Below are 19,735 nucleotides of genomic sequence, written 5' to 3'. Positions count from 1 at the left end.
AATTGCATTTAGATTATAGTCCCCAACACGGGTATTCAGTGTAAAGGCTATTACATGTTAGTATTGAATGCGCTATTTTACATTTTCATTCATAACAGCAGATTTTTATAACACCTCATAATCTTAAAGCACACACCGATAGAGACATTACTACTCGATGTTTGCCTCACATTTTCCTGGCCAGCGAAATAACTTTCTCTAAGAGCCAGTTTGTGCAATAATTTTCTCTGGAATTGCTATCCTCCAGCAAAACATTAGAAAAAAGAGACTTGCCAAATGAAAGCATTTTATTTTATGGGTGCAGTTGATGCAAGACTCACCCACTGTGAGCCGACTGGTGACTTGGTCTTGGTCATTCCGTGCATTCAGCGTCACATTTTTATCTGACCGCAAAGCCAACAAGCTGTCCTGAGATTGAATTAAGAGAGGAGAATGGCGATTAGAAGGAAGAGGAGAAGTTATGTGCAACAGTAGCATTTGGCACCAGTTTTCAGGTTGGCTCCTGGTCTCAGGAGAGTAGGAGCGTCTCAGACAATTTCTTTGTCGTAGGTCAGCAGAGTCAGCGCTGCTTACATGTTTCATAGTTCACAACAGCTGCTCTCTGCCCCGAAAGACCTTGATTTGTGATTCCAATGAACGTGGTGATTCAATCAAGTTAATCACATTCCCCTTGTTATTCTGACCTTAGCGCAAGCAGATGAGAACATAAGGACAATGTTTGTTAATGGGAGGTTCACAAGCGAAGCTTAACTACAGCAGGAATCATTTTCCACTTCAACTGCAAGCTCCAGACATGAAAATGCTAATTACTTCTGAACGACTTAATTTTGTTTGTCAGTGTCGGCAGTGAATAAATTGTACAAACGATGGCAGAGTACAGAGATATGTTAGTTTTTGTGTATATAGGGAAAGACTCTATATATATTTCAGTTCCTTCCATTTGCTAACTGGAGTGATCTTCCTACGCAGTTTTATAAATGAGGCCCATGAGCTAAGCACCAAATCAGAGGTCATTTATTTCTATTTTCAGTCCGTGCTGGCTGTTTTTTCAATATGACTGTGCAACTGCGACATTGTGATTTACGTTTTCTCTTGAAAGTAAGTCTTACATCAGTCAGATGCCACTGCTCAGCCCAGTACTTTTTCACATGAAAGGCTTTTAAAGTCATTGTTGAGGAAGGTCAAGGGCAGATCAGAGAGAATGCTCAGCAATGAATTTCGTTGTGGGCCTGCACAGACTGAAAAACGACCATGGAGATTGTCAGGGAATGTTATCTGCTTACAGCAAAATGAATGCGATACAAATAAAATGTACCGTAGAGGAGTGAACCTGTGCAACCATGTGACTCTTTTTTTTTTTTAATGCGGAGCTGATTAGAGCCATTAAAGCTTCAAGAAGCTCATTATCCCATACAGTTGATTTGCCAATTTCTACTATTGATCGGTTGATGAGGCCTCATGAAGCAGCTGATGCTGTATCATGATACAGTTTAAAGACCACTAGATGGCACCCTCAGTGAAAACTATGCCATGTTTAATTGAATTAGTAGATTAGAGCCAAAGATTATAAAGTAGAGAGTGACATCTAGTGGCCTTTTAAAATGAAACACTGTATCATGAGTATCATGAACCCATAACTACTGTCAACTACTTGAATCCACTTTATAATTTCACCACGAAATAAAGAAACCTAGTTCCAATTCCAATCCTAGACTTATATTTTAAGAGCTGGTTTCTGTATGTTGGATCTACAAAAGTCATTGGCTTTTCCCATTTTTGGGGAGTGTACACGATTAACACCAAACTCCTATTCTATAAGCCAGGAAGACGATACAACTACTAAGATTAATCAAAATATATAAAGAGCCACTTCCTAATTCCAAATAAAGCTTCTGCCATTGATGAAGACTCAAAGATCGATTCAATAGAACCAAGGTTAAGCTACTCGGGTCTTCCTCCAGAAGGACTTTTTAACATACTCTGCGGTACTTCAGTGTACACTGATGTCTGCAATAATAGCTTATTGATTAAAAGTTGTTATCAGGCAGCAGACCAGCTCAATGCGGTGTGGTGATCTTCCCTGAGGTGGCACAATCCCTGCTCTCTCAAAGCTTGACATATTTTCTCAGGTGTGAATTATTGAGTGGCCCTCTGACACTTTTGTCCTGCAAATATCTCTGGCACTGAGTGATAAGGAGGCTGTGTAAAACATGGCAGTAAACTTGTCTGCAGCTGGTATTCTACAAAGAATGAAATATTGGCCTTGTCCAAAGTTTGGTTTGTGCACCTGAAGGTGTTTCTGGCTGAAGATCAACAAACTGAAATAATATACATGATTAGGTGACTGTAAATGTGCTGCTGCTTCGTTGCAATGTGAAAACTCTAGGAGGCTGCGAAGAAAGTGTGCAAAGACGAAGCAGAACTAATAAGAAAACACTTTTTATTTCAGTGAATATCACCTTTTTTATAAAAAATCTTCAGCCTTTTAAAATATATAACCTAAGAAGAATAACCTATTAAACGTTTTGAAGCATTATTGTGCTCTATAATTCATATAAAATATAAATTACAATTAAGGATACAGCGTTTTCGTTTAGATTTATTAAGGCCTCAAGATACCTCATTGGTTGTTTGATGATACAGTGGTTTTTTTTTTAAAGGCCACTAGATGTCACTCTCTACTTTACTTTACAGTGATGTATCTTATATATATAAAATATTACTTTTTAAATATCACAGATTTCATGTCATTAACCCAATATAAACTTGAAGTAAAGTTGTTTTTTTGTTTAACAGCCAAGTCTAGCTTTAACAGGCAGTATAAGTACGACCCTGATGATACTATTGCCCAACCTTTCCTAATTATCTCCCTGTTTGACTGCATTTACCAAACATTTCCGTTAACTTTCTGTCCTTTGGCAACAATTGTTTATTTTATAATAATTCAATGTATACTTTATATGTCACAAAATCAACACGGACATGAATCTCCTTTGACTTTGAGGTCCACTAGACAATGTTGTTGGAAATTGAACGAAGAAATAAAAAAGTTAGTTTGAAGGATGTATTTTTACAGATTACGCAGGATTACTCTTTAATGTACTTCTGAGGAAACAAGGAAGGAAGAAAGAAGGAATCTGTCCAAATACCCCACACATATTAAATCCAACCTAAGATCTCTAATCCAAATATCAAGGTTTGTCTTATGCTATCCATTGATCATAACAACATTCACAGATCAATATAAGCAGCTTTTGCATCTCTTGTGAGATGGTTCACTGACAGAGCATTTATCATGATTTCCAGTCAATAGTATTTATCCCAGCAAGAGTAAACTTCATGTCCCTTATAGTTGGTGAGAAACACAAAAGAGCAGCTTACCCTTTGCGACTGGATGTCATTAACATAGAGAGGGAAGAGGAACTCTGAGATTCCCTGCAGATGAATGCCATCTTTCTTTAAAAACAGCTTCCCCATTCCTTCCTGAAATTAAAATGCATGTTCCTGTTATTATTAGTGCATTTTCATTATTGCAGATAAAAACTCGAAAAACGATAAACACACGATATACACCGCAGTACAACTACAACTACAACTTCCTTTTTTTGCAATTTTGTATGAAGTGCAACATACGGTCGCTGTAAATCAAAACCAAAACTCGTAACACAAACTAAAAATATCAACAGTGACATCAGTGATGGGTTGATGAGGTTTCATGAAGCAGCTGATGCTGTATCATGATACAGTTTAAAGACCAAAGGATGGAACCCTGAGTCAAATGATGCCAGGTTTCATTGAATTAGTAGATCAGAGCCAAAGATTACAAAGTAGACTGTGTACATGAGATGTATTTTATTACCATGAAGTAGTTAAATGAGCACTGCGGCTGTTGCTTATGTGTAAGTTGAGTTTGAGCAGTTGCATCCTGTCAGCTGCGCACTGCCTGTTTTTCATCATCAATCAGTCGTGCATGAAATAACAGAATATCGTGGGTTCTTGTGAGTTCAAATGATTCAAAGCTTTTAAGAAATCAATCGGCGCTTAGTCTCAGAAGCCACTCTTTGGCTTTGCCTATGCATTAAAATTTGATATTTCAAATGACCTGTTTCGTTTAAAGATGTTTGGCATGAGTTCTGATAATTCCTCACAGTTCCTCCCTGTTAACTGTTTTTTAATGTGCATGTCAAATAAATACGACTAGCCGTGGTACAACATTTTGTATTTTGTATTTTGCTCACAGACTCATTCTGCTAAAAGAGAGAAGGGGCTGACTTATGTAAATCGTGTCAGAGCAGATAAGTGGGTAAAAAAATCAGTATTTCCAGGCCATCCAACAATCACAAACACCTGTGTGAGAGCCTCATATTTTATTTTAAAAATGAGGGTGTAGTTATAAGGTAATAGTGATTTGTATGTGGTGGGGATTATATTGTTATCCTTCTTATTATAAAAAGGTAGGAATTTAGCTGATTTAGCTGCAAGTTTGAGATATGAAGAAAATCAAATGTTTTTTGTGGCTATTCATTTCATACAGTGTGATGCAGAAGTGCTTAGATAGACTTTATTAATCCCTCTGGAGATATCCGGGAAATCGGGTAATTATGCTGGTCAGAACTATCTTAGGGCTATTTAATTGATCTTAATCAAATTTTCTACATTTCTCATGTCAGATTAGAAGTTTTGTGGGTATGGTTTCACCGGTTGTGCACAAACCTTCAGGGCCAAGATAAAACTACCTCTGAAAAGCTGCAACTTTATGATGTGATATGTAGAATAATGTAGGTTGGAAATATAGTGTGGGTCTCCTTCAAGAATAAATTGTGATTTACCAGTCCAATTTAGCTACTTTACTATTAGTAGAGCAGTTGAACAACAAACCCTGGTATGAAAATGGTTGATCACTTGGCTCTAATTTGTATGGTGTAAAGAGTATTTTTAAGGTAATATCTTAAAAGGTCTGGTTTTAGAAAACTATTAGAGGAAAAGTTTATGGTATACTGTATTATGATCACATTGCTTATTTCAGTCATTTTCAGGAAAAAATACATATCTCCAATCATTAACAAATGTTGTTGATTGAGATCATTATTATTTGATTTTCTACAACGTTGGTTCATTGACACTTTAAGATACTTATTGTAAGCCAAAACAAATGGATGTGTGCGTAATAATTGACATGCAGGCTCCATACTTGCTGCACCCCCCACCACTGTGTTATTTGATTTGTCAAAGTTTAATTTCCTCATCTGTGTGAAGGGGAAATATGATTTTTTGCTTGAATGAATTTCATTTTATAGCAATATATATTTCTGTTCCTTAGTCTGCTCTGTGTTCTGCTGCTGCTGCTGCAGTATAAGTTAATCCTGATAAGACTTTACACGGCTAGTAAGAACGATTGTCTCTGACCACACTCGAATGAATCTTATGACCTGACCTAATTGTGTTCTTGTGCAACAATGCTACTTTAATGCATGCAGACGTCAGTTTTCTACCAAAAGGTGACTCATGGAGATCCAATATGGACGTAAAACTCGATGGCATGCCTAATTTTCCCATGTTCGGTACTCACCACGGAGAAATTCATGACCTTAATGATCCAGACGGTGAGAGCCAGATTAACGATCATGGTGACCACCAACAGCAGCAGGAGGAAACACAGGCATCTTTTCCTCCAGCTGTACGAGCCTGCTGGATAGATGGCACTGCAGCCTGAGCGCTGGAGGTGGAGAGACTGAGACGCAAGAAGGAACTGCTCCTGGGTGATCTAACACACATGACACAAGCACAATGGAGTCGAGGCAAATTCATGTTTTAGACCAGAATATATCATTAATAAATAGTATAGTTGTTTAGATAAATAGGGTATTTTTCAGACTTACAACATGCAACGCAAAAGCGGTTGCTTTCATGTCAAGTCTCGACATTTTTCCATAAAGAGAGGGCAATTCATGCTGTCATAATTCCATTTATAAGTTTAAAAGGCATTTTTCATTCAGCATGTGATTACAAAATGCTGCAATTGCGTGAAATTACAGCCTCCCACTGGCACCTGTTACGAGTCTTCCAGATACAAATGATGTTATGCTTCACCAAGATCATTCCTACCTAGCTTTCATCAACATATCAACATGGGAGCGATTCTTTTGTCTAGCGATCAAACCTGCCAAGAGGTAAACCGTGTTTACCACGAAAAGGAAAAATTGCAGCTGAAACACTATAAGCTCTGAAAATTGTCGGAAATAAGCTTTTATTGAACACATTACAGTGGTCAAGCTGTGCCTCTTGAAGCTAGAGGGAGCAAACAGAAGTTGTTATTTAGGTATGCCCGATAGTGGAGGAGAAACAAACCCACTTTCTGTCCAGAATGTCAGAAACAACTTCAGAGTTAGTAAGATGAAATATCAGCTATAAAATAACTCCAGACTATAACTACTTAAAAATTCTTAAAAAGAAAATGATTTGTGCATGCAGAGAACAAACTTGACCACATTAAAACATGAAATATTTACACAGAAATATTAGATTGTTTTTTTCAGGACCTAAGAAGGCCCTAGATACTGGTATTTCCAAGATGAATTTTTAACTGCTTTCTTAAGAGAACCTTCAGATCAAGGTCAAGAAGCGCTGGTGGGAGCTGTCCACTGGGGTGGTTCTGAAACTGCCAGTGACTCCCACAAGTATTTACATGTATTAGTGTAAACTCGTAATTCAATAACCCTTTTCTGTCTTCATTGAGCATTGTTTTATTATTTGTGGAATGTATTAATTTCCCTTATAAGGCTTAAACACTGAGAATGTAGCCGCTAAGAGTGGCTGTAAAGAGTGGGTCAGCTTGAATTTATATTTCCTTGGTGGTGAAAGATATTCTTAAAGGGCAACTAATGTGAAAAACCTCACTCTTCTGTATTGCTGCATCTTGGAGAGGAGGACTTCTACATTTGAAACATGTGAGTGACTCAGGAGAGTTGGGTTTTCGCATTAGTTGCTCTTTAACCAGCCTGGGAAAACCAGGCCACCGTCAAGTTCGATCCATGTTCTCTCTATCTCTGAAACTTTCTGTGGTCTTTTTGAATTAACGCCACTACTGCACTCAACAAAACCTTGAGCGGCCATCTCAACAACTATATATTTTTCATTCAAAAGAACCTTATAAAATATAATATATAATAAGCATAATTTATCCTGGAAACTCCAAAGTTTATGGATCTGAACCAGCACTTAAATTACACTAATTACATTCAATTTATTTAAAGTATTACCTTGTAATGCCACACATTATAAGAAAAAAAAAACAACGATAAAACTTTAAATTCTGTGTAAGTGATTTAATTTGAACACAAATAGAAGCGGTTCTCACATCTAAGATACCGAGCCTTCACTTTCTTCTTGATAATAATCTTAATCCAAAGCACGTCTGACTGAGGTTGCTGGATGAAATCTGGTCACAAAAGACTTGAGCATCAAACACCCCTCATTGAAGGTTAATAACGTTCGCCATCACAACACACAGTCGACAACATCACAAAGACTTTGAAGATGGTTTTCAAAAAGAAAACTTGTGTTGTTACGTGCAGCCCCTTTTTTTCTGATTCATCAAAATACCTCTGTAGCTGGGAGCACAAAAGAGATTCACAACGCCAGTTGGCATTTCCACTGTGACCTTACATGTACTGTACATGTCTTCTGTTCTTTTGAAACAGACCTCCTTCTTAAATAGGATCTCAAAGTTGAAAAATGTTTAGACATTTATTGAGGAATCCCAATCATTTGTTGTGAATCAATTAGTTTAGGGGGAAGTTAAAACATGTATTTTATCATTTATAGTCAAAATATTTAATCACATAAAGTGAGATCTAGGGAATTGTTTTAGTAGTCGGGTGCTGACGAAGAATGGTGGAGCAGTGTGATGTTTTTTAAAACTCACTTGTAAAACGTGAGGTTTCAATAGAAAGGCGGTTCAAACCAAGAGATTCCAGTCCAGACCTGTGTGTCAGATCAAAGATTTCCCTGCACTAGTTAAGTATTTCTTCTCAAATCTTTCTTTGGATTATTCCTGTTTGGAACCCTTTGTATTTTTTACTTTTTGCCCCTTTAGTTTGTGTTCTTCTGACTAACACATTGTTTCTGTTTCCAGGTTCCCTGTTCTTTCCTTTTGTGTCTTGTTTTAGACACAGCGGGTTTAGTAAAAGCTTCAGACACGAGGCCACAAACAAAGGATGATGAAATAAATAGCATTTCTGAGTTGAACAACCATCTTTCACCACTTATCTAAGGCACTCAAAGGGAGGCAAAAACGCCCAAGGTTTTGAATAAAGTGCTTGTAATGTATGATTTAATAGCCATTCTTGGGGGAGCCGAGGAAGAGAAAAATAGAAACAGCTGAAAATCTAAAGTAAACGTCGTTGGATCCGTATGCATATTCTACTCTTAGTATTTTAAACGCCTCCAATTATAGTGGGTGGTGAAGTGATTTTATTTTTTGCTGGGTATAATCATCTTCTGAAAGCTGGGTACATGCTTAAGTGCAGCACATGGAAGCTGACTAAGCTTGTATCTTGTTACATGCTTGTATCTACCGTAGGCTCAAATGGAAAATACTAATCACACAGAGTGATTCTACTCATTTGAAGACGACAATCTACTGTATTGCACAAATTCATATTCAAATTCATGCCTGGCCAGAGTTATTGTTAAAGCAAGAGTTGCTTCTCTCTGTCTTCTTAAGCTGCGAGGGTGAACATGTTACTGTATTTGGTGGTATAGTGCAATTTATTTGGAGGCGCATGTGTCTAAACCATCGTTCCAACAGCTTTAGGAAGTTGAATTCAATACCATTTAATACCACTTGAAATGTACAACCAACTCGAACAATCTACCATAATCGAAATATAAAAATGATTGATTATGAAAATTATCTCGCGCAAGATACACCGTGCCTCGTACACATAGCATGATACTCCTTGAAAATGGTGCTAAAAAAGCCAATTGTCGTTCAATTTGAACTCCCCCATGTTGCTAAAAGCAGAAGCATCCTTGATGTGCATCTGCTGTGTAAATTCCCACTACAACAACTTCACTCTTTTGTTATTTTTTTTTGTCTTGTGTTGACATTAAAGCCTTTTTTCTTTTAATTTCAAGACATTTCAATACTTATTAAGGCGTTATTTTTAAATAAATATATTTAATGCCTCTTAATACTTTTCAAGGGCCAGCAGCAACCGTGTAGAAAACCAAGGTGCAAGCAAATGTATGTGACTTCATAATGAATTTAAGAAACAATGAAAAGGTGACCAACCAGCTCTTAAAAAAAATATTTGCGTACTATTAGTTCAAAAATGTAGTTGTGTAATGTAGTAGAAGTAGGTGGACTCAGTTAGTTGTCTCAATGATAACCTAAATAGGTACTACTTATGTACTTGAATTAATTAGTTTACTGCCAATATAATACACTGACTAATCTAGTTGTTGAATAAGTATGATAATAACATTATAAATTGATCTACTTGCCTATAGGAATGGTGACCTTTAATACATTTTAGGTAGTGATAAAAAGCATCACGTTAAATAGGACTAGTGTGAAAGTCCTCTAATCATTTTCTATATTTTCACTTTTAATTTCCCTCGGTTTTTCCATTAAATCACAGTTTTATTTTTAAGTTGTTGTTGTTTTTTCAAGCTTTTTAAAATATATATATATATTTTTTTATCGTCGTCTATTCTTTCATTGTGTTTATAAGAAGTCATACAGTTAAGGTAACATTGGTGAATGTTTTTAACCTGTTGCTCACAGGACACAATGCCAATTCAACATATATGTTGGGATTAAGTGTATAGTTATTGTGAAATAAGCTTTTTTTTAAAAAAAGCTTGTTTGCACCAAAACTATTTGAAACGTCAAGAGAAGTTCTTACCTTGAGAGTCTCTATGTCGAGAGTGGCGGACTGCTCCATGTTAAAACACAAAAACCGCTCGAAGATACATATTTACACAAAGTTGAGTCGTGGCTTCCCGGGAAAATTCCAACTTGTTGAAAACATACAAGTTCAAATAACAAAAAAAGATGTACAACAACACGGGATACTGAAGGTGTTTGAACCAGGTTTTCATCAATCCTTCATATCAGCATCAGCTTTCCATCACTAGCGAATAAGCACCAAGTTCAAGAAAATTAAACTGTGGGTTTCCGGTTTACTTTCAAATTAAAAGTTGACCGCCTCAACTCAAGATTATTAACTGCTTGTAGAGAATACCAATAGTTGACAAATCATTGTTGAACACTGTTCATTTACTATATGATTAGGAATATAGATCAAAACAGTGAATCAAACATCATTTTTGTAATTTAAAAGGTCATGAACAAACTTTTCGTAAAACAAAACGAACGATAATCTGGTATTTAATACACTATCTTTCTCACTATTTCTTATATTCTAATGTTAAACTTAAAAATAAAAAGTTTACTGCCTTCGGAATATTCTTACTGATTATAAAATGAGTTGTTTTCATATTTGTTTTTGTTTCTTTTGTTTCTTTTTTCTTATCCGGACACCGACTTTAATTAAAGTTACCGCTTAAAATTATATTTATCTTTATTTCTAAGGCTAATATTCAATTCAATACGTATCAAATAATACGCTACTGCGCCCTGCTGGATACCGTGTGTTACTGAATGCTAAATGAACGTTTAATATTTTAATATGTTGGTTTACTTTGTCTGTAGTTCACCACAAGTTTCTGCAGATGGCAGCAACGAATTAACCAGTACATCAGACAGAAGTAATCAAACTAGGAGCCAGGATTATGGATTGACTGAAGATAAATACACAATCCGCAGGATGTCCGACGTCAAGAGACAAACTGTTCCACAGAAAAGGTAAACAAATGCAGTCAAATTGTTTGCTTTTTAATTGTAGACCTGGGTTGTTGTTTATAGAAGGTATACAGATTTGAACTAAACACTAAAATCAAGGATGGCGACGCCTTTTTTAATGAAATATTCAGTTTAAACTAATTTCACTGTCGGAACACTATCATCTCAGTCTGTTGCTTTATTATTATGCTCATTTTTTCCATCTTTTCCATTTGACAACTTGTTATTTAGGTTCGGAAATGTATAATTTTTTTTTAATTTGTGCGCTTTTCCATAGTGTTAAAATTGCTGCTGGGGCAGTAGTTTGCGTCGGGAGTGAAGTAAAAGGTGATGTCACTATAGGTATGTAAACAAAATGCATTTTTTATTTTACTTTTCTCTTTAAGTTATATGTTTGATTTTTGGATATTCTTCCTCTATGGAAGGAGCCAGAACGGTGGTTCATCCCAAAGCTCGCATCATCGCAGATGCCGGACCCATCGTCATCGGAGAGGGGAACCTGGTCGAGGAGTTGGCTCTGATAATAAACGGGTAAATGGCACAGGACGTCCTAGTCTGGGCGTCGTAGTTTCATACGTTTGCTCGCCAGGGGGCAGCAGAGTGCCACTATTGTAATAGATCTCAGTGCTGCGCCTGATCCCCGAATAAATGATTTATTTTTCCAGTTATCCGCAAAACATCATACCAGACACAAAGGGAGTCGAACCAAAGACAATGATCATCGGAACCAGCAACCTGTTTGAAGTTGGCTCTGGTACCACACTGTTTTTTTTTTACAATACATAATGTCTTTTAATTTCGTTTATATGCATACACTTCTATTTCATTCACTCTTAGTCTCACAGGCTCTGAAGATTGGAGACAACAATGTGATTGAGTCAAAAGGTAAGAAGGACTTGAGAGTACAATAACATTTATAATCCCAAAAGATACATTTATATTGTTATAGGCACAAACTTCAAAGTAAACATGATGAGGAATAATAATAAAAAGTAAAACATGAATTTACATTTAGAAAAAGGGGCTGTACATTAGGTTTTAGGTGTACTGAAACCAAATGTATGTCATTTTTTAAAAAGAAACGTTCTTATCTTACAATATTACATACTTATGTATTCAATATACATTTATAAAAGTGGAATTGCATATGCCTTTGTGAGTAAAATATTATATGGGTTTAACTATTAAATCGTAAGTAATAATTTAACTTGGCTTATAACTCACATTGCTTCACATTCTGTGCTTTGTCATATTTCAATTTGATATTAATTTAAAAAAAAAAGAAGAAGGTAACTCAGCCATAGTTTGAATAACCATACTTTATTGTCATGAATTTTGTTTTCTTCAGCTAACCTGGGAAGGAATGTTGTCCTGACCAGTGGCTGCATCATCGGAGCGTACTGCCGGATCAACACGTGTGAAGTTGTACCGGAAAACACTGTTGTTTACGGAGCTAACTGCAGCAGGCGTGTGCAGAGGGAGAAGCCACAGGTCAGTGGATACTGTCTTATGTTTGAAAAAAAAACCCACAAACATTCCAGTCATATGAGGGAGGCAGTTGAAAATGTTGATGGTCACAAGCTATTTGTTAGTAAGTAAGTAATAGTTATTTTTTTAAAGCGCTTTTAGAAGTGTAATTTATACATTTACAGTAGCCGATGTCAAGCTGGGTTTCGACTCAGAATTGATATTATACATAAATACATAAATGCTGATGATTTTAAAAGTTAACACAAGTGTAAAAACAACATTTTCACCTTTTTTCTTTCTTTATTCAGTGAGCAAAGCCACAGTCCAGTCAAATGTGTGTTATGTGGTCCTATTTGTCACCAATGCATACATTGTCGAGAATCTATTTATTTGTTACACAACATGCAACATAATGTTTGGGTTCCTATTTTTTAACTCTATGCCATCAACCAGTAAATATTCTCTTTTGGTGCATCACAATCTTGACTTGAGTTAAAAATAAAATCGGGTCATGTTTGTTCAGTATGGAAGAAATTTCACAGAAATGAGAAAAGCAACATGCTATGTTTAAGACTTTATTGTAACACTTGAGATTTGTTAACATAAGATTAGAATATCCACCATTCCACTATTTCTTATAGGAAGGAAATCAGTGATATAGTCATAGTTTCAGAGAATTTTATAACAGCTTGAACGTCTGGACGGAACCTACTCTGCACGTTTTAGATAGATGGATAGATAGATCACTTCACTCCTGCCCCCAAACTCTGAATTAAACACCAACGAGGAATGAATGAGTCCCTGAGTCTATTAGTGTTGCATCTGTGAATCTTGGATCTGGTTTTCCTAATTCGTAACTAGTAACATTTGAGTGAGGGATGATTCAGGTCAATAGTTTGATTTAAGATCTGGCCATCAAGGCAACTAAACATTCTCATACATGAATGCTTTACATTTTGTGCAGGCTCCGACTCTGCAACTTGACTTCCTCAAGAAGATTCTGCCAAACTACCACCACTTGAAGAAGACAGTTAAGATTGCCACCACACCTGTGAAAAATTAAGTCCTCACACTGCTCCAATTGAACAATGATGCTATAGTTTATTCTCTATTAAAATGCTTTAAACAAATCAACAAATATTCCATTTAATAAAGAAAGAATTTCCGATTGTGTGTATTTTTTCTTCATATTTTATTACTACACATTGCTACCAATGCTGCTGACGGTATTTTCTTTTAGGGCTGAACTAGAAATCTGGATTTGTGCGTAACTCTCCCTCCTTGATGAGCCCAATTTATGAAAATGAACAAAAACGTTCCCCTCAAATTGCATTAATGTGATCTACGCGCTAGTTTTTTACTGGGCTGATTCAACACACACTGACCGCCTGAACTACATTGTAAATTATATTAAAAATTAAAATGTGCAACTCAAATTGCAAGACAGGGGCTGAAAAGCATCAGAATAAAAGACGGAGAGTTTCCTGGTAGATACGGAATAATATCTGGACCCATTAAAGTGGCTATCTGGCTGCCGGTGCCTGGCCTCTTTATTTCACTGCAAGTTAAAAGAAAAATGCAGCTCCTTTTTAAGAATGTTCAGGTTCTAGATTTATTTATGATGCTTGTCTGGCTTTATTCCTTCTCAGGTTTCAATTGTTAATGCCAGATGTGTTCAGAGGTTCCATGCTGCCTTTTGATTAGGCCCATCTAGTTTTCCACCACAGCGGTCTCTAACTTTTTATCTTCTACTTTTACACATACTATTATGTTTTTGTATTTATTCATGCAACTCACTAGCATATATCATAAAGGAATATTATTTCATTAATTTTGTGCCCTTTAAATACACCATTATCAGTGAGGGATTTATTGTCCAATGAAACAATGTTAGGCTCCTTCAAGCGCACTGGCAGTGCTTGTTGCAGTGATGGTAACAGTCATCTTCGTTCATACTCTCAATACCAGCAGCCTTCACTCCTAACTTACTATTTGTTTAAGCACCCTGATCAACCATCTCTTATCTACACTATATACCTTAATCCTGCATACTGCATAATACCATACCATACCTGATACATCTTTCTTCCGTTCAAAATTGTTGAGGCTGGATTCAATACACTGTGATGGTCTTCCTTAGCAATTGCTACCTTCTGGATTTATCCAAAAGGTACTTTCTCTATGATGTAGGTTTTTTAATGTACAGTGTCATTATCTTCACCCCTGATAATCTTCTGAACCACGTGGTTAAACCTCCAAACTTTCTTTACTTGCCAGTAGGACATTTTACTGTCCAACAAATGTTTGAAAAAAAAAAAGAATAAAATTAAATTCAACTTTGTCCAAAAGTATTTCAGATATCCATACAATAACAGTTTTTTCCCACTGGAAATTCAAACTATTCCAATATTGATTTGGTCATCTGTCTTTTTTTGTTGAACTGTACATAAAACACATTTTATTGCATGGGAAGTTAATATGATGTTTATTCATTCACTTTTTTCTGGGTCACTTGTTTCCTTTATTGGGATTCACACACACAAGCATATCTACAATTTCCCCAAGTTCCCGATCGATCTCTATATGTTTTTGGACCGTGGGAGGAAACCAGAGTGCCCGGGGGTAAAATACAAACTCCACACACAAAGGTCATAAGTTGGGAAGCGAACCGGCAACCTTCTTGCTGTGAGGTGATCACACTATATGCTGCGCCACGGTGTTAAAGTTAACCGAATATATTTTGTTATCTTCACCCCTGATCCCACAGTATTCAAACGCTGAGGCACAAATGTTGTTGAAGATGGGTGTAGTAGTCGCCGATTTTAGATCTAATAAAGTGCCAGTTGCATCGACCCCCCCTCCTCCTTACCAGGATTTACCAAATTGGTGTCTGGGCTGCAGAGGGAATTCCACACACTGAATGGTTTATTGGAACTGACAAGGGTGTGGCTGAGACTTGCATTTGAAACAGCGGGATGGGTTTTCTGGATCACCCCCCTCCCCTGCTCTTCCTCCTTATCTGGTTGGTTCCACCCGCCACCCGCCCCCCCCTGTATATCTGCTCCCATCTGTTCCACGGAATTGACCAGAATTTGGTCAAAAGCGCTCAACTCTTACAGCCCCTCAGAGTTTGATTCACATTTGATAGGCCTGACTGTAACGGTAAAGTGGCGCCCTTTTGGACGCCCACAGCTGGTGTCAGACTGCCAATACTCATTTGAGGGCACCTCGGTGGAGTCCCCAGAAGAGTCCAGGTTCACCATGGGGATAATTATTTCGGCAGTGTAGTGCAGCTGGGGTCACGCTGAGACTTCTCTGTTCTCACTTTGTTTGTGATTATCCAGCTACCGTCATCTTATTTTGGGGTGTTGGCAGAGCGTCAGTTTACTTTAGTATGACAGGAAAGACAGATGCAGGACACAGTTGCAAGCATGTGTGGAGTGATAAAGACCTCATGGGGTGCAAGTGTGGCCTTTTAATCTGTTAAAGGTTGTTACTGAGGCAGAATGACTCTGATGATAGCAGATAATGGCAGGAACGTCAGAGGAAGTTCAATTATCTACTATATTTAGAAGCAGTTATTTTTACATCCTCCTTGTACATCACGGTTTTGCTTCTTTCTAAAGACGCAACTATTGTCCTTGCAAACAATCCTACATTGGAGGATCTTTTTTGGAAGCGTAAAAGCTTTGTGACTGCTGACCTTTGCATGCAGGTCGACTTTAACCATCGAAAGATTTGACCTATTATCCTCCACGGATCTCAGGGCTTTGCAAAAATATTGTAATAAACCTCAACAGGGGTCCAAAGTGATTGAATGTCAAGGAAGCAGCATGCTTCAAACACATGCCCAAGTAAGTCAGACAGTCTATCAAACAACTGATAAAAGTAATAACCACATTATAGCACAGAAGAATATTTTAAGTCTACTGATTTGAAAAACAAACAAACTGTTAAGACCCTATTAAAAATATCATAATAACTAAATGGCTTTTTTTTCTATGAAGTCTAAAGATGTTTGTTAGACAGCCCTTAAGTGCACAGAATGGATGCTTGAATACCTACTGTGGTAAGAACCTTCATCTTTATCATCATCCACAAAATAATTGATGTGAAAGAGGGGAATGTAGACCAGTTTTGGCACACACAACCATTCATGAGTGATACAGCATTACTTGTTGGCTCTGGATCGTTGATGGTGAATGAATATATATTTTTGCCTCGCCCTAAAGGTGAAGAAAGGTCAAAGTCCCTGGGAGCTGGAGCTTACTTTAACCTTTCATTGACTCCTCAACAAAAGAGGATAAACAAATTAACATACCTTCCGTTGAACCTTTAAAAGCACTTGTTTCAAAGGTAAAGGAGGCATTATAGTCTAGGGCGTAAACCTGTGTCAACATTTGGAATATCTATGGAGACAAACAGCTTGATTGGCCTTTTAGTTTAATGGCAACAACACTGTTTTAGCAAACAAAAATATCTAACATTTTATTATGAGTAAACTGACTTGATGGTGCAACTAGCAGGGACGGTCAGGGGAGGCAGGTGAGGCAGTGCCTCACCTCTCAATGCGCAATCCATCACAAACTGCGTTGATGTATGCAATTGACGTGCACCGGTTGACGTATCTCTGAATGTCACCAATATAATGATCACAGATACGTTTATTTGCCCTGATTTTCTACAGTCTGGCTGATGACTTTAACCATTAAAGTTGAATGTTTGTAAGGGCCTTATTTAGTTTTACTGATCATAAATACAACCGCAGTGAAAAGGCTAAGTCGGAGGAACAAACTAATGAGCCTCAAACTACGCCATATCTCCATTGAGGCGTAGAGTTTTTAAACTAAAGAAAATAGGGTGGACTTTTACAACAAAGTAACGGAGGTTTGTGTGGCGACGAAAAAGGCGTATGTACTTTATTTGCAGATAAAAAATGAAGACCATAAAAAACTGTTTTAATTTCAATCATATAAAAAAGTGACCAAGAAAATACAATATAATATTTAAAAACAACAATTTGGCCTTAAATAAAATATTATGTTATATTATGTAATATATTGGCCCATTTAATATTTTATCTATCTATCTATATCTTTTCATGATAATAAACTTTAGTCCTTTTTCATAAATCTAGCCAATCACAGAAGGCCCCACGACATATATACCGATCAGAAGCAACAAAACGTGTGTCTATATTTCCTGACAGCAATGCGTCCAATAATGTGTGATCGAGTGATCATAACTTAACATTTTAGGAAATAAAATGGCTATCTCTCGCTCGGGATTCTTCACTCTAGAGCCAAATTTAAATCTGAAGAGAAACTTTACTGTAAATTCCCCTCAGTAGGAGGAAATAAACATTCGGCTTTCAAATGAATAGCGTTTAATCAGCTGCGTCTGCCTTGTAATCCTTTATCATTCCGGCAGTACTCTATACTGTTTAAAATCCACGTTTTCTAATCATTTTTATCCATAATTATTTATCAGTTCATTAATTTCATTTAATTTTTGTATATCCATTGATAGTTTAAAAACTAATTTAGATTTTCAGCCAATTGAAAGGTCTCAGATTATTAAATATGGCAGGTTAAAGATTTGGAATATATAATTTTATATTGCTGAAGAATGCTGTTAATATATGACCAGTAGCCAATTGAATAAGTTTCCTTTTTGTGTTTATACTTGTACTAGTATAAAAAAATAATCCATCCATTCATCAGTGATGTGTGCTCAATGGAACATAAGTAAAGGAACTGATTTCAAAGGTTCTTGAAGTAATTCAAGTTTCAAGGGCGACATTTTACTGTACTACATATGCACGTCCTTACAAAGTTAAACGTTGGTATGATGAATGAATATTTGTAAATGTAAAAACCTTGTTCAATATCTGAAAGCCTAAAACATGTTTTACAATCCTCGCTCAGTTGAGGTTGAATTGACTCAACACTTATTCAGGGGTTATTCAACCATGCTGTCCATAATGCGGAAAAATACAATGTGCGGTATTTTCAAGTTCACTTACACATTTAGTTAGATGTTAAAAAAACGAAAGAAAATAAAGTTTTACACATGTTTAATATATTTTCATATTTTCATTAAGTTGAGAAATCTATTGCATTTGCATTTTGCCTTAAGAAAATTATTGTTTTAATAATATTGTTTTCAATTTTCAAATTTATTTTTCAATATTATTGATGGTTTGTTTGATGATTATTATTATAAGATTCCCCCCTAGCATTTCAAATGAAAATGTGTATTGAAACAGATTGAATACATGTTTTTCTTCTCCATATTACCATTATTGGAAGGTTTTTATTTATTGACGTTATGAGACGTTTCTCCCTAAGTAAAGACCCAAACAGAAAGGGAGGTAAGTAGAGACATGTTTATGAGCATGATGCAGGGAATCGCTGGGATGTTGGTTTCGTGGTGGTTTCGGGATGATCCGGAGAGGCTCAGGTTCGGAGCATAAGGAGAGCAGGCAGGCGGGAGAGACAAGATAAACATAGACACTGGCTGCCTTGACCAGCAGGCGAGGACTGACGGCTCCTATAGCTCTGCGGTGGTTGTTGGAGGTAGAGTCCATGACTTATAAGTGTTTAAAATTGAGCAACAAGCGCAAGTTTATTAAAACGAGTCAAATGAATTTTATTAACTCGTATGTTTTTCTCCTTTTTCTTATGACCATTATCGCTGTCCTAATTCTTGGATCCGAAAGTCCCATGAAATAAATAGAATTAGTAATGACGCTGCTGGGAATGACGTAATGCTCATCTTTGAATCTGCTTTCTCTCTTGATATAAACGCGCCCGGTTGTGTTTTACTGCTCGCACTTATCTAAAAAACCAGGCCTTTGGGAGCAGGTTTTAACATTCGCTCCGGCCCAGGACTGCGTCGATAACACCCCGGATATCTTCATGTAAGGCTGGGCCATGTCAAAGCGGGCTGACATGTTTGCCAGGACATCGTGACCAGACTGTCTCCTAGCAGCCCCACTGCCCCCTCTGTGTCTGTCTGTGTGTGTTATTGGCAGGGGGGTGGTGGGGTGGTGTGGGGGGACACCACCCGCCCTCTCCGAGCATCAGACCACACAGCTCAGCCCTGAGACCTGTCAAACACAGCTGGGACATCTCCCCCCTCTTCCCTACTCCACGACTCTCCGCCTCATCCCCGCCTCTACTCCCCCCTCCCTGTGCTCCCCAGACTCCGGCAGGAAGCTTTGATACAGGAGTGTTGAGCAGCAAAGGGAAAGATTTCCATTTTTATCTGCTTGGAGGACCCTCCCCCTTCTCCCCCCAAACTGCCTCTCATCAGCATAAAGGAATCTGCCATGTCCTCTCCTTCATTGTTCATGCTTCACATGCTCTGTAATTGATATAGACATGATCAAGG

General features: G+C 37.2%; 2 protein-coding genes across 2 annotated transcripts in view; one reads left to right on the top strand and one right to left on the bottom strand.

Moving 5' to 3' along the window:
• The window catches only part of LOC148082314 (zeta-sarcoglycan-like), a 31,585-nt gene extending 21,495 nt beyond the window's left edge, over window positions 1-10,090 (bottom strand). The window contains exons 1-4 of the mRNA XM_087789479.1: window positions 9,912-10,090; window positions 5,570-5,764; window positions 3,382-3,483; window positions 321-408 (exon numbers count right to left, since the gene is read on the bottom strand). Coding sequence (XP_087645605.1) covers window positions 321-408; window positions 3,382-3,483; window positions 5,570-5,764; window positions 9,912-9,950 — 424 coding nt within the window. The 5' untranslated portion in view covers window positions 9,951-10,090. The remainder of the gene's footprint in view (window positions 1-320; window positions 409-3,381; window positions 3,484-5,569; window positions 5,765-9,911) is intronic.
• A 711-nt stretch (window positions 10,091-10,801) lies between these two features.
• On the top strand, window positions 10,802-13,452 carry LOC148082313 (dynactin subunit 6-like). Its single transcript, XM_087788160.1, has 7 exons — window positions 10,802-10,873; window positions 11,148-11,212; window positions 11,296-11,401; window positions 11,536-11,624; window positions 11,708-11,755; window positions 12,219-12,361; window positions 13,305-13,452. Exons 1-7 carry the CDS (start codon window positions 10,836-10,838, stop codon window positions 13,401-13,403), a joined length of 588 nt encoding a protein of 195 aa, XP_087644286.1. The 5' UTR covers window positions 10,802-10,835; the 3' UTR covers window positions 13,404-13,452.
• Window positions 13,453-19,735: the final 6,283 nt, after the last annotated feature.

Source organism: Callionymus lyra, chromosome 4 (genome assembly GCF_982586985.1).
Source record: "Callionymus lyra chromosome 4, fCalLyr1.hap1.1, whole genome shotgun sequence".
Lineage (NCBI taxonomy): Eukaryota > Metazoa > Chordata > Actinopteri > Syngnathiformes > Callionymidae > Callionymus > Callionymus lyra.
Note: the sequence above shows the minus strand (reverse complement) of the source record. Positions and strands in the feature narration are given on the sequence as shown.

Coding starts and splice junctions, on each gene's coding strand:
- LOC148082313 (XM_087788160.1), top strand. CDS start 10,836: ATGTCCGACGTCAAGAGACAAACTGTTCCACAGAAAAG. Junction 10,874..11,147: donor CAAACTGTTCCACAGAAAAG/GTAAACAAATGC, acceptor GCTTTTCCATAG/TGTTAAAATTGCTGCTGGGG. Junction 11,756..12,218: donor CAATGTGATTGAGTCAAAAG/GTAAGAAGGACT, acceptor TGTTTTCTTCAG/CTAACCTGGGAAGGAATGTT.